Source organism: Microtus pennsylvanicus, chromosome 15, assembly GCF_037038515.1.
Source record: "Microtus pennsylvanicus isolate mMicPen1 chromosome 15, mMicPen1.hap1, whole genome shotgun sequence".
Classification (NCBI taxonomy): domain Eukaryota; kingdom Metazoa; phylum Chordata; class Mammalia; order Rodentia; family Cricetidae; genus Microtus; species Microtus pennsylvanicus.
The window spans coordinates 21256774-21272404 of NC_134593.1; the positions used below are offsets into that span (position 1 = coordinate 21256774).

Genomic DNA, 15631 nt, shown 5'->3' on the forward strand with positions numbered 1-15631 from the left:
GTTTGATTTCTGATGCCTCATAACAGACTACTAATGGTATAAATCCATCTAACTTCCCATAATCCCATCTGACCGCCTTCTTTCTCACTAGTTACCATCTCACACATCCTGGTGCCATGGACCCCTTCCTGCTGATAGTTGTGCTGCCATACACATCCTAAAATATAAGTAAGAAACCTGGTATTCCTCATTTCTTTTCTCTCATCACACATATGAAATGCAGCAAACTTTCAATCTAAGCATACTTAAAGTCTCCCACACTTTCATATTTCCCAATCCTCAGCTTTAGCATTGGCTAATTTTCTCCTGTGTCTACCAAAAATGCACTACCAATCTGCCTATAACTCTACAATTCCCTAAAATCTGTACTTTCCTTACAAAATGTGAATTCAGAATAATTTCGACTACTAATTCCTAATTTTGCTATCACCAATATAAAAAGACTATGAGTCTTAATATTTTATCCAAGGCCCTGTATGACCTATAATCTGATCTCTGCCTTTATCAATTCTAATTTTATGTGTTTATTGCTCTGATTTAAAGGGAAAAAAAATAGCAGGTTCATGAAAGGAGCTAACATAAGAATGTCTTTCAGAACTAGTTTTGCTAACTAGGAAAGAGAACAAGAAAGTTTCACAACCACAAATGGTGTGTGTGTGCGCACGCACGCGTGCATGCACACTTAATTGAGCGTTGAAGTGGGAATGCATTAGAAGGGACAGAGCACAGGCGATCATGATGGGACCTTGAACAAAGGCAGCCTCCCTGCTTTAGTTCCCAAAGGAGTCTCAGTAGGAGAGTTAAAGGACAAATGACAGGGGTTCTGAAGCATGGAGCCTTAACAAGGGAGTTTCTGATTCTTATAGGTTGCCAGAGAGCGGACAGACTTCCTATCATGTGACCCACTTTGGTGGGGCCTGTGCACACAGGCAGGCACTAGGCAGGACCACAAGCTTCTCTTGCAGTTGCTAGCGAAGGGTGCTAAGGCTGCTTTCTTACCAACTTCCCACTGGGGTGGCCAGTAGGAGGTTTACTTTCACCCCAGGCCTGAGACATAGCAGGTGTCTGTCAGTACTTTGGTCTAAGAAGTGGACAGTAGATTTCAGGGAGAGAGGGAGACAGCCACAGGGTCTGTGATCTAATATCTGTTATACTTACACCACTTTGTTGGTTTTTCCTCCCTTGCTTCTAAACTTCAAACACAAAGAATTTCGGGCTGAATTTTAGCACTTTCTAGAATACAGCCTTTCCTATGAAATCTTATTCAATGTCCAGGTTTTTATCAGTCCCTCATATTCTGCAAATTTTTAATCTATGCTGGAAAATACTCACAGAAAAAGTTCTATAATTCTGGTCACTTTCCTTTCCTTAGCTGTGCCTATTAGCTGTGTTCAAGTTTTCATCAACTTCAAATCTATTTTAAGAAAATAGTTCTGCTTACTTAAAACTTCCCTACTATAAGTCATACATTTTCTTAGCTGTCTATTACAAGTATCAATTCTCACTTATCCATCTGAAAACCTTCTATAAACCTTACTCATTACCATGCAAAGCCCAAAGTTTCTAAACACAGGACCCAAGACTGTAGATAAACTCCCATCAAACTTTTGAGTCACTGTCTACTTGTACTCTCTAAAACCTCAAGGTATTCAAGTTCTCAATACCCTTCCTGGTGTTCCTGAAATGATGTTCAACCTGACAAAAACAAAAACAAACAAACAAAAACAAAACCTACTAGTCAACTCTATAACTTAGAAATACCATCTCATAGGACTTTATAAATTAAACAAGTTGACATATATTATGGCAAGTGCAAAAAATAGTCTTCTATACATTTTAAACCAAAGATAGGCATCATCTTGACCACTCCTGCCATAATTACCTTGTACTTACAATGCTAGAAGTACTTTATTTTGTTGTGGGTTTTGTTTTCTTTTGGGATAAGATCTCACTAACTCAGGCTGGCCTTGAACTCCTGCTCCTTCTCTCCCTCCCAAGCAGAAGGATTACAGGTGCAAACCACCACACACGGCTCTTATATTGTTCACTGCATATGTTACTTCCTTGGTGTTACTTTTAAAGTTGTCAAATAAAATCATATGGACTTCCATAGTTAGTACTCTGGCTATTTCTCTATTATACTTTCTTGTTTCTTTTTACACCACGTTGTGTGTTTGTGAGATCATGGTATAGATCATGGACCTAGCTTTAATTCTGTCATGGCAATTATTTATTATGACCATAATGGTTCATAAAATTTTTACCATTTTATAGATAGTTGTGGTGTGGGAAGTTCTTCTGTATATGTGTTGCTTTTACTGATTAATAAAGAAGCTGCTTTCAGCCAATGACTTAGCAGAAGATAGCAAGGCTAAAAGAGATATGGAGAGAGAGTAGGAGAAGTCAGTGAGAAGCCATGGAGCAGCCAGAAGAGAAAGAACCACCGACTGGAACCTTGCTAGTAGGCCACAAGCCTCATGGTAAAATACAAAATAAGAGGAATGGGTTATTTTAAGATAGAAGAATTAGCCAGAAATGTGCTTAAGCTATTGGCCAAACAGTATTGCAAATAATATAGTTTCTGTGTGATTATTTCGAGTCAGGGCAGTAGGGAAATGAACTAGCAGCATCCGACAACCTAATTGTGCTTTAAAATTCACTACAGCAGACCCCGTGGGTCTCTAATACCCACATGGATGCCTACTGTGCTACAGCACAGCACAGAAATACTTACATATATAGATAGATGTATGTGTTTTCTTATTCATAGATATTAGATAGTTTAATTCACAAATTAGGCAGATTAATAAATTGACAAAAACTAATGATAAAATAGAGCAAAGATAGGCATATACTACAAAATTATTTTAAATATATTAATAAATTATTCTAAAGCTGTTCGTTTAATATTTTAAGACTGCAACTGACTACAGGTGACTAAAACTTTGGAAAGTGAAACCACAGAAAGAGATTGCTGTTCTGAATCACTTCAGGGACCAACAAATCAGCATACTTGCTGGAAGACTAAAAACAAAAGTTACATCAATCTGATTTAAACTTACTCTCATTCTCCAGCCCCCCCCTCACCCACTATTCTTTAGCACTGCTTTTAGAAAACCCTTCTGGCAGCATCAAGAGACAAACCCCACAGTGACACCACTTCACTCACATTTATGTCCGTGTGGTATATGAGAACACATAGAGCTGGCAAAATCTGAGGAAAGAAGATAAACAGTCATGCTAGTTGATGGAAATGTCTTTATAAAAACAAATAATGACACAAAAAACAGTAACTACTTAAAGTGTGAAATTTGTTTGAATATCTAATTTAATAAATTCAATTTGAAAATCAAAAACGTATTTCAAATGTTTAAAAGATCCAAATAAATCTAACAAAGATTAATACTCCTTAAAAGAAAGTCAACTATTTTCAGAAACCTTATTTATGGCATAAAATGTCAGGTGAGAAGAATGGAGATGTTAGCATACAGGAATACATTGTAGTTACAAGAAATTTCCTTTCACAGTCATCATCGTCTAAATTTTTATTCAATAAGATGCTGGAGTAAAACACTAACTTTAGTCAGGAAAATTACAACCAGCTGGGCAGTGGTGGCGCACGCCTTTAATCCCAGCACTTAGGAGGCAGAGGCAGGTGGATCTCTGTGAATTTGAGACCAGCCTGGTCTACAAGAGCTAGGACTGTTACACAGAGAAACCCTGTCTCAAGAAACAAAAACAAAAACAATTACAACCAGTACAAGGTAGAGGGTTTGTTTGCTGACCCCTGGGTCTAACAGATCTTCTACAAACGTGGAGCAACTGAGTAATGGCTGTTAGGCACTCACACTAAGAATAGACACTAGATAAAGACACAGCTTATAAAGATACAGAGTCAATGACTCTCTAAACAGTAGAGCCAATAAAGGTTTTAAAGGATTTTTAAATTTTAAAGTAGAGCACATTTCTAAGAACACCAATTTTTTCAGAATTCAATGGACTGAATGCAAATTAACTCAAATTATTTGCATATTTCTTAGCATTAAATCCAAAAAGTAGTACAGCAAAACAGGACTTCCTCCCTCCCCACTTATTTGAATTTATGTTTTCTCTTCATGGAAACAGTCATGAAAAAATACATTAAATGGACTGGCATTCTTCTTGCTACTGTATAGCACTTAACTCTGACATATGGTACGTTATACTTAAAAACAGAAGAATTTTCAATAAAGTCAGTATATGCTCATTATATATTTCCTGTGCATGAATACCTAAAGCATAATCAGGGAGATAAGCCATCTCGCCTTTACAATTCTGCATTTACCTCCTGAACTGTCTCCATAGGCGGTGGGGGGTCCTTATTCCTGCAGAGATTGACAATGACCCATGTGACGTTCCGAAGGAAGGTGATGGGAATGGAGGGATTGATGAAGGACAGAAGAGGTTTGACAACTCCCAGTGATATGACATAATCTCTACATTGAGGACCATCACCTACAGAAATGAAAATTGTATTTAAAAAAAAATTACAATCAGGATGGGAAAGTCTGAAATGTGTGCAATGGCTCATGTTGGGACACTGATGCTCTATGTTTCCTCACCATAGTCAGACATCAAGTGCTGCTTTCCATGATTTTGATTTGGGGAACACAAATTTAACCACTACCAACACAAATTATATATTCCTTTTACACTTAAGAACCACCTTATAAATGTTTATGAATACAGTCAACTCATATGAAATTCAGAGGAAACATAGTGTGTAATGGCTATGCCAATGTAGGAAAAAAAGTTAATTTAAGATTCTCAACTAAAGCCTTTTCAAACCCAAATTCAGCTTACCTATAATGTTTCCCAAAGCCCACACCGCTTGTTCACAGACATTCTGATGTGGGGAATGGAGGAGTCGCAGAAAAAGGGGCACTGCATCTGTGTGTAATAAAAACTCAGTTATCTGACATGGTCACAGATTTCTACCCAAGCAAGTCAATAAAGTAGTCACAGGTCAGACACACTATAGCTGTCCAACTACAGTTCACTGTATAAACAGGGCAAGGATACATAAAAATAACTAATTTTAGTACTTTTAACCTGGTAATACTTGAACAATAAAGTACCAAACAGAGCCCAAAGCATACTACTATGCCATCAACTAAAAAAAAAAAGCACAAAATCTTCCCTATATTTAATTTTTTAAGTTCCCATCCCAAACATGTATCCTGAAATCATCATACTTATTTTCAATAAAATTCCTCAGAACCAACTAACTAGATTTACCAAGTAATGTAAAATAACCATATTTCTTATTCTTTCTATCTTCATTTTTATGTGTATGGGTGTTTGGCGTACATGTATATCTGTGTACCAGAAGTGTCTGTGGAAGCCAGAAGAGGGTGTTTGATGCCCTAGAACTAGAGTTAAAGATTGCTGCGAGCTTCTATGTATGTGTGTGCTGGGAAAGGATTCCCTGGGAGAGCAGGCAGTGATCTTAACACCTCTCTAGTCTCTAAATTTCTTATTCCATTAAACCCTACACATTATCACCATAACCAACCTCAAGATAGTTCACCTTTTCTTAAACTTTCTACTCTAGTGCCAGCTCCAGGATATTTAGGCTTTACCTGTACACTACTAAAACTTACTAGGCCTTTTTGTTAAAAAAAAAAAAAATTTCATACTTTAAAAGAATGTATCACTGGTAAGTATATATTACTTTTTAGCACTTTTGCAGAACTACATGTTCATCAACCCTCGAAGAGCTTTCCAATCTCTAGCAATCACTAACCACTTACTCTTCTATTATTCAGAACCCAAGAACCAGGCAAACATTAAATAGCTGCCTTTTCTGTTTATATATTTCAGAGAATCACACATACTGATTTCTTTCATTATGTGACTTTTTTTTTTTTTTTTTTTTTTTTGGTTTTTCGAGACAGGGTTTCTCTGTGGTTTTGGAGCCTGTCCTGGAACTAGCTCTTGTAGACCAGGCTGGTCTCGAACTCACAGAGATCCGCCTGCCTCTGCCTCCCGAGTGCTGGGATTAAAGGCGTGCACCACCACCGCCAGGTTAAAGATTTATTTATTACTTATACAGTGTTCTGCCTGCATGTATCCCTGCAGGTCAGAAGAGGGCACTAAATCTCATTACAGATGGTTGTGAACACATGTGGTTGCTGGGAATGAACTCAGGACCTTTGAAAGAGCAGGCAATGCTCTTAACCACTGAGCCATCTCTCCAGCCCCCACTATGTGACTTTTAAGTGCGCCTCTAATGTTACGGGTACAGATGCTTTCTTCTTCTAGACTGTTAAACAGTATTCTGTTGCACACATTTTATTGATGCATTAATAATAGAGGACTTCTGAATCACTATGACTGATGCTGCTGTGAACACCTGTCACCTGTGCACCAATCACTGTATGCTTTCTCTCTCCATTTCATCTAGGTGTAGAACTGGGGACACATGGTAAACTCCATGAGGAGCTTTTAAAAACTAATATTCAAAGCATTTACATTTCCACCACTGATAAATTGTTTATAATGAAAATCAAACGCTGTAGTTAACCTTACTTCCTAGTTTCTATTAAAAACTTGTTCATAGCCAGGCAGTGGTGGCGCGTGTCTTTAATCCCAGCACTCGGGAGGTAGGGGCAGGTTGATTTCTTTAAGGCCACCCTGGTCTATATAACAAGTTTCAAGTTAGCCAAGGCTACACAGTGAGGATGTGTGTAGTGGCATATTATTTATGACCAGAGGCAAAGCTAAAGCCACTAGAGGTCAGGCAACGGTGACACACAACCTTAATCCCAGGATTTGGGAGACATAAAGTCAGATGAAAGTCTCTGAGTTCAAGGCCACCCTAGGCTACACAAGATCAATGCAGAAACAAATCCAGGTGGTGCCCTTAATCCCAGCACTAGAGGGAATAAATCTGCGGTCACCCAGCCTTGGTAAAGGTAAGACTTTTAGTGACTTGGCTGTTTTTGCTTTTCTGGTTTTTAGGTTGAACCCCAATATCAGTATTCATGATACAGACCTATCTTACAATTCAAAAACAATTTTTTAACTAGTATATATAAACCAGGTGTAAACCTGTAATCCCAGAACTTATAACACTAAAGCAGGAGTATCCTGAGTGTAAGGTCAGCTGGGGACTATACAGAAAGCTCAAAGACAGACCTGGCTACACAGCAAGACCCTGCCCTGCCCACCCCCCAAAAGAAGTATATGCCATAACATGAAAAGGCTTAAGCTACTCAGCACACTCAGAAAGTAGTATTTAAAACAAGACTTTTCAGTCCTTATTAGGGGATAGTCTCCACCCTGAAAGATAATAGTCCATTTTCTTTTTGGGTCCAAAGTAAGAATTATTTTATGACAGTTTAATACTGAAGGAAAAGAAATCATTAAAGTAACATAAAAACTTATACTGTAACTTTAAAATATTCTAAGATGAAATTCAGTCTTTAGTATAAAACCCTGTGTCATCATTAAAAAAGAAAGATTTGACTTACTAGACTGTACAACAGCTTGAGTCTGTGCAGAGGTTCCTGATGCTATATTAGTTAGTGCCCAAGCAGCTTCAAACTGTAATGAAGGACTGTTAAAAAACAAAATAATCCTTTTAGACATGGAACTATCACCTTAACTTATAAGCCTCAAATCTACACAAGCATCATACCCGATCTTTCAATTTCACTTGTTCTATTCATCACTGGCTGCCACCTCTACCTAAGCATCTGACCGCTTCTCAGTTACTGCAAACCTGCCTTCTTTATGTCCACTGATGGTTGCAATACTTAGCCAATTATGTCTCATGACTCTTCCTCAACATTCCTAGCCTTAGAGAGTAACCCACTATCACTGTACTAGCCCAAGTTCTCGCATCAGGTCAATACCAGCTGCGCCCTCCAGACTACTCACAACTGGGACCCTCACCTGAGTACACTATCATTTGGGTTACATTACTAACTGTAGTTATTAAAGCCTGTATAGTTCTACAGCTAAAGCATTATGATCTGAGACCGTCATGGAAGATCTAACAAAGTAAAAATCAAGTTCACTGTTCTAAATTTTAATTTAATCGGCAGGCACTGACACTCTATGCTAAAAAGGGTATCATGGGTGGGATGATATGTATGGACAACAAGAAATGGGGCTAGAATGCTGAAGTTAAGGATGAACAAAAATAAAACTGTGATCACGTAAATGTTGGTGGGATATGGTGACTATCTCAAATATTCTAGGGTTCACAACTTGAAATTTATTCTGCTGAGAAGAGTAAAGCCAGGCATAGTGACACACACCTTTAATCCCAGCATTTGGGAGACAAGTGCAACTTTGTGAATTGGAAGCTAGCCTGGTCCACATAGTAAGCTCCAAGTGAGCCAGGGCTACACAATGAAGACCCTGTAGAAAGAAAGGAAAGTGAGAGAGAGAGAGAGAGAGAGAGAGAGAGAGAGAGAGAGAGAGAGAGAGACAGAGAGACAGAGAGAGACACAGAGAGAGAGACAGAGAGAGAGACAGAGAGAGAGAGAGAGAGAGAGAGAGAGAGAGAGAGAGAGACTGACAATCAGAAGAAAGGAAAGTAATGGAAAAAATAAAAACAGGTGCAATTTTAGATACAAGCAAGAGAGGGGCAGGGAGAGAATGATAAGTTCATGGACTGCCTGAGCTACAGAGAAATTCAAAATGGCCTGCCCAGGTCAATGAACAAAACTACAACTCAAAAGTAAAAACAGAAACAACAGCTAGAGATACAGTCCAGTGGCAGAGTACTGCCTGCCTGGTATAAGGATCCAGTAGGGGAGTAGGAGGATGGGGGTCAGAGTCAGAGTCAACAGCATGTAAAATGGATAAAAGAGGTTAAAGGCTTCTACAGGAGAGGTCTGTTAAAAAGAAGTAACAAAGATAGAAGAATATAATGTCAGAAATAGTGGAATAGGAAGGCATATAGCCAAAAATATAAAATAAAAAAGAAATGAGCTCAAAACTAGGGAATGAGAAGAAAAATCTCTATACAAACATGGAAGTAAGGAAAACAAATGATCGGCTTTAGCAGCAGTGCAGATGGAAAATAACTGTTACATGCCATAAAGAGCAAGTAGAAAACGGAGCAGACGGAGCTGACCGGATCAATTCTGGCAGAAAGCAGGGAATGAAAAGGTAGGAAAGGCAGACTGGGGAGTGGACGTTAACAGGATGCTGTAACAGGAAGCAACAAACAATCTAGACTTCCCTAACTAGAATGGGAGGAATTAGCAAACTCCTGTGGAGAACTTAGGAAACACTGGAAACGGGGGCCATGAATGGAAAATGGGAAGATACAAAAAGTAAAATTTCAAGGCCAAGGAAAGTCTTCTAAAGGGTCATATGGGAACAAAGAAGAGAGAGAAAAGATATAAAAACAGCTGATGAAGCAAATAAACAATGTAGAATATTTTGTTTAAACTGTGTACATTTTCTCACAGCCACCTAATTTTTACAGATGGGATGACTGAGGATCAAAAGTCAGTTGGATTCTGGTCAATAACAAGTCTAGATTTAGACCAGGATCTCTATGGCTCTGACGTCTAACATGCCTTTTACACTGTAACACAGCTTTCCATGAGAAACCATAAAGTCATTATCTAAAAGCACTGGCAATTTTCTATTCATGACTTGGGCGATGGCTCTGAAATTATTCATTAAGTTGTTTATATTTTGTCCTATTTTTTGTTTGTTTGTTTCCTAGACACACTCCCACAAACCTATGCCACAAAGGCTATATCAAATAGACAGGAATGGAAGGACCAGAGCCAGGAACCAAGAACAAAAAAGGAGCCTTGCTGGCAAATGTAAGATGGAATTTAATCTTTTAAACAGCTGGAATAAAAGTTATCTTTACTTTCTGCTATGGAAAATATACGGCAGTTTTTTTAAGGTGTTAAGTATAGTGACACATCTTAATCAAAGTATCTCTTAATCCCAAAGAGACTGAGACTTTCCAGACCTCACAGCTCAATTGATAATCCCCCCTGAGATCACTTAAGACAGTGTACTTAACCAGCTAGCCTTCTAGGAGTTCTGTGTCTTTAAATTTAATTTGCCTTTAAGAGAACAATGTAACCAGAACAATGTAACCAGCCTTACTAGGCCTTGGATTGTTCATGCAATCAGCAACTTTTACAACTTAAGCTAATGCATAGCTTTAATCTTAGTATTCCTCCATGCTCCTGACCCAGAATTGTGTGTGTGTGTGTGTGTGTGTGTGTGTGTGTGTGTGTGTGTGTGTGTGATATCACTTGCTGAAAACACCAGACAGATTTAGAAGCAACCTTATATGACAAATATCCACCATAAATGTTGAAAACAATTTGTGGATATAGCTTGATCATGTGTTTGCAGTATTGTTTGCCTGAGTTAGTTGAATTCCCCATCCCTTTCTCAACTCCCTGTTTTCTGTGCTGACCAATACAGAGCAAAAGTCATTTGTTAGGAACAGACACAAGGATAGGGGCATATTCAGACACATATAGATCAGACAGGCAACAGGGACAAATCAGACCCATACAAGAGGTAGATTACAGATGGGCCAGCAACCACAGTATACAGATAGATGAAAGACACAGGAAGAATATTGGAAATAGAAATTTGGGCTTACTCTTTGTCAAGTTAATCTAAAAGGAAGTGGCTTTGTTTTCATTCCCTATAGCACCATCATTGCATTTTAATGTTTGCTGAGGTTATCTTCAACGCATTAACAGACACAGTTAAGGCCTAGCGGTAGAGGGAGGATTGCAGCTACTGTGGAAGCATAAGGTGTTTGCAAATACAAAAAGTCCTTATCGGCAGCACTTTTATTTTTATTTAATCAACTAAAACTTTCTTGGATATTTAGCAAAATAACTTTTTCAGGCCATATGTTCTAGATGCAAAAATAGTATTTGTTTTAAAGAATTATGGGGTTCAAACCAAGTTAATTCAAACTGAAGGAGCTTAATGCATAGCCCTGAGAAATGTCTATGTACAAATGGACTGCCCTCCCTTCTCTTCTGGGTAAGCAGCACTCCCTCGCATGATACGGGACAACTAACCATGGCTGGAGTGTACTACCCAGAGGATCGGTGATCTGCGGGTCTATTCCCAGGGTAAGGAAGAGCCACATGGTTCTGGACATCATTCATGCTGACTAGTCATGAGGCTAATCTATATATAGAATCATAAGCAAATGGTGCCTCAAATACTATTTGTGATGTTTAAATACCATCAGAGAATAAGAAAATTACGTAGAAATGTATGACAATTTAAAGAGTATAGCACCTGCTATATATATATATATATATAAAGAATATATAGCACCTGCTCAAGGCCTGAGTTTTTTCTACAGTACCTCAAAACAAAACAAATCCAAGCTCAGTGAGAGTAAACCACCACCAAACCATTTAGTAAAATACCAATTTTAAATTTAAATTAACTGGAAAAAGTGAGCAGACAAATCCAGACTTACTTATCATCCCTTTCTAGACATTTGACTAGAATTGGTAAAATCCCAGACTTTATTAGGTCATCAATTGGTGGATTTCTGTCACTGGATAATAGTTTCCTATAAAAAGAAATATAAGATTAATATTTGTTGTAGCTCTCAAATTATGAACATAAATATACTCTACTTCCCCACTTCTGCACAGTCAGCTCCAACACCATAAGGTGTGGATCAGCTCTTACCTCGCTGCCTGGACAGCACTCAACTGGACTACAGGGTTATCACTTGTAGCATTCTGCAACAACAAGTGTATATTTCAGACATTTATAAAAAAAAAAAAACTTATTTAAAACCATTTCAGAATGGTAGTATTAAATTAATAACTTACCTGCAATATAGCTTCTAGTGTTACATTTTGCTTAAAAAGAAAGAAAGATAGTTTAGCAGAGAATATTAACAAAACTATTTATTAGTCTATCTGGTTATGAATTACTATGCCTTGTAATTATCACTATCTGATTTTTGTTAAATTTGAAAATAACATCCCCTGGTCATGACGAAAGTATTTACAGACACATTATAAAAACAAGGGCAAGACTTACTGCTTTAAAATCAGCATCGACATCTGAATCCTCTAAGCTTTCTTCCTGGGGAACATTTCTCTTTTTCAGTAAGTGTTCATCTCTTTTGTTCTGAAAGGTAATAGATAAATGTTTAAGAGCTCATGAAGGCTGTTGTTAATAAAATTGTATTTGGTGCCGAATTAATTAACAATGAACTTGTTTAATTCCACTGTTTCTGTGTCATCTCCACCCCCAGCTCTTTAAGCACCAAGTGTTCTGACCAACACTCTAAGGGTTGAGGTACAGAACTATGCATCAAGCAGTTTCCATCCACCTACTGCTTGCTAACAGCTGCCTAAAGCAATTTATTAAGAAGATCTTAGGATAAGTATTAATGCCTAGTTGCAAGTTGGGGGGCATAAGAAATTATTAAATGTCGTATGAATTAGCCACAGTGCCATGTATGGAAGAGGTCAGAGAAACACTTTTGGGATTCAGTTTTCTCTTCTGCTCTTATGGATACCAGGAATTGAATGAAGGTGGTCAGGCTTGTGCTGCAGGTACTTTGACTGACTGACCATCTTGCCAGCCCAGATTAAACCCTTGCTACCTAAATTTTACAAACAAGAGTTCCTCCTATCTAACATTTCATGACACCCAAATTGTTCAGAATGTTAACTATGCCATTTCAAGTATTATTTAACAGCAATAAATTTTTAACTTAAAATTTGAATAAACTTCTGGTACCCAATATTTGTGGATCTTTTCAATTCTGAAGAAAAGTTATTTAAATATCCTTAATATTCATGGCAACATTCAGAATAGAAAATGAAAACTACATACACATGTGCATAACACTAACTTCTGTTCTATGTACAAGCCAGCACATGCAAACACAATGACGTCTATATAGTCATCATTCTTCCTTAGTAACTACACAAATAACCAACAGTAGCTACCTTTTAAACTACAGTACCTCACAGACGGCAAAGCCCCTGATGGATATATATGAAGGTATAGTGAAAACAACGGTGGGTGGCGCTCTCTGGTTTTTTGTTCTGTTATGTTTATTTGGTGTGAGGCAGTTACTATGGACAGAACCTGGGGCTTTGTACATGCTGGGCAAGCACTCTACAACTAAGCCATACATGCAGATCTCAGATGGTATTTTTGGCCAAATGACAAAACGTGCTACCAACAGTAAAGGACAAGTTAACTCTGTGTGCTCCCTGGTCTGATGCAGGGAAAAAGAAAAAAAAAAATATCCCGTTGGCATTATTCCTAATCAAACTAAATAACTTTAGAAAAACCAGAAAAACCCTAAACTACCACTTAATAATAACAATAATAAAGCCTGCATGCTTCCAAGATGAAGTCACTACAGGAAACGCAGTATGTGATCTTGGATAGGCTCTTTGACTTACAATTTGCAAATTCTGAGTCTACTCTACTGATTAGAAGATGTAATCCTATGTTAACCTGATAAGTGTACTATTACACAGAAAAGTCTCTTTCTATGGATACTAAAGGTAATAGAAAATCCTGCCATTATTTGTAGTTGGTTCAAAGAAAAAAATACATGTGTATCTAATATATAAATAAAAGAAAGCAAACATGGAAAAGTGCTAACAATCCAAGGAAGCTATGTGCCACAAGCATGTACAGTGGTTTTTATATTTTGTATTTCTTGCAATTTTAAGTTTCAAACTACAAACCTGAAATTGCTTCCCAAAAACTATAACTCCATTTACAAGTTTAAATAAATTAACTTTCAGCACAACTATCATCCTGGCTAGTTTTTTTTTTCCCTTTTGTCAACTTGACACAAGATAGATGGACTCTCAGTTAAGAAAATACCCCCCATAAGATCTGTCTGGAGGCAAGTGAGAGGCATTGTCTTGATTGATGGTTGATATGGAAGAGTCACTGCTAGCAACGCTACCCTCGGCTGGTAGTCTAGGTGCTCTAGGAAAGCAGGAGGAACAAGCACAAGGGGCAAGCCAGTAATTATCAGCCCTCTTCCATGGCCTCCACTTCAGTTCCTGCCAACTTGCCTACATGACTGACTACAAGCTAGAAGATGAAATAAACCCTCTTTCCCCCAAGTTGCTTTGGTCATGATGTTTCCCCAAACTATTCTAACCCTGATCCCTTCTATCTTCATCCTGGTTCACTTCAGCTTCTCAGCCCCTGAGAAGTTAGGCGCCCAAATCTCTCAGGAATCTTACTCCATTTATCACTCCTACTATTCCAGGATAAAAATAGATCCCTGTCACAGAATAGCACTTTTCATCATAAACAACATGTCTGCTTTCATAGGTGCACCCTTATGTACTTAGGGAAAAGCTTCCTATACTTTTCATTTGGATAGACAGTGCCTCGCTAGGTAGTCCTCACTGGCCTGAAATTTGCTATCCCTATCAATCCAGCCTCAGACTCTGATGTGCCTCCCTCTGCCTTCGGACACTAGAATAAAGGTGTGTGCCACCACACTGGACAAACCACCTTTCTATACCTAAACTGTTACGTTTCTTTTCAATTATGATGTTTAATTCACTAAATCGTGTTCCTTTTGTATCAACCTTCCACCTTCTTCCGCAAATGTGAAACCCACTTTTCAATGTGAAACTACCCTTTTAATTCTTGGACTCAGTTTATAAAGATGTCATTTAATTACTCTTCCTCTCCCAAGTGGAAGTAGCTGACAAGCATATTTTCTGGAACTGTCTCATCTAGTGCTCCCGTGGTAGTTTTTGTTTCATAAAAGTGGAGAACTTTCCAATTGCCAATCAACCTCCTCCCCTAAACTTTCTAGAAATAGTCGTTATGCATCTTTAGTTCTTTAGAAACACCATGGCTGCTCCTGACAACACAGAGAACAAATGAAACTGATTGGTTGAACTGAAAGGCTTGCATTGTATATCAATCAGTTCATATAAGCAAAGTTCCTAAGCTTTGACTGATTGGTGAAAATTGTAACTGTACCTTAGCATTTCTTAATGCTTGTAATTTGTGTGCTTATAAGCCCCATTTTTGCTCCTGCGTGGTGCTGTCAGGAGAACAAGGCTCCCGAATACTTGTCCTGCAGCTCTAATCAATCAGAGACCGGCTTATTTGGTGAATTATTCAAATCTTTGGAACCTGTAAGCGTTGTCTCTTTCCTTCCTCATGGTTCATAACAGGCTAGGTGTAAAATCTGCACTACCTTGCCAACCCTAAATTCCTTGGAACATTTCTCCAAGGAATCATGTGATCCTTTTAGGATATCAGTAACCAAGAGGTAGTAAACTAAGTACTCTGGAGGCTGAGGCAAGTAGATCGCTTGAGTTCCAGAGAAGCCTGGTCTGCACAGTGAGTTCCAGGACACCCAAAGATATATAGAGACCCTGTCTCAAAACACACACACACACACACATACACACACAGACACGCAAACACACGGAAGGAAGGAAGGAAGGAAGGAAGGAAGGAAGGAAGGAAGGAAGGAAGGAAGGAAGGAAGGAAGGAAGGAAGGAAGGAAGACAGGCATCTAAAAAAATTTTCTAAAAAAACAAATCAGAATACAACAAAACAAAACAAAACCAAAGAAATAGCGCAAGAAACA

At 38.2% G+C, this 15631-nt stretch overlaps 1 protein-coding gene across 1 annotated transcript in view; it reads right to left on the minus strand.

Annotated features, from left to right (window-relative positions):
* The window catches only part of Kpna3 (karyopherin subunit alpha 3), a 69867-nt gene that overhangs the window by 16412 nt on the left and 37824 nt on the right, over positions 1–15631 (minus strand). Inside the window, exons 3-10 of the mRNA XM_075950237.1 lie at positions 12067–12156; positions 11853–11882; positions 11707–11759; positions 11489–11584; positions 7515–7600; positions 4843–4929; positions 4325–4494; positions 3170–3214 (exon numbers count right to left, since the gene is read on the minus strand). Of these exons, the coding sequence (XP_075806352.1) occupies positions 3170–3214; positions 4325–4494; positions 4843–4929; positions 7515–7600; positions 11489–11584; positions 11707–11759; positions 11853–11882; positions 12067–12156 (657 nt within the window). The remainder of the gene's footprint in view (positions 1–3169; positions 3215–4324; positions 4495–4842; positions 4930–7514; positions 7601–11488; positions 11585–11706; positions 11760–11852; positions 11883–12066; positions 12157–15631) is intronic.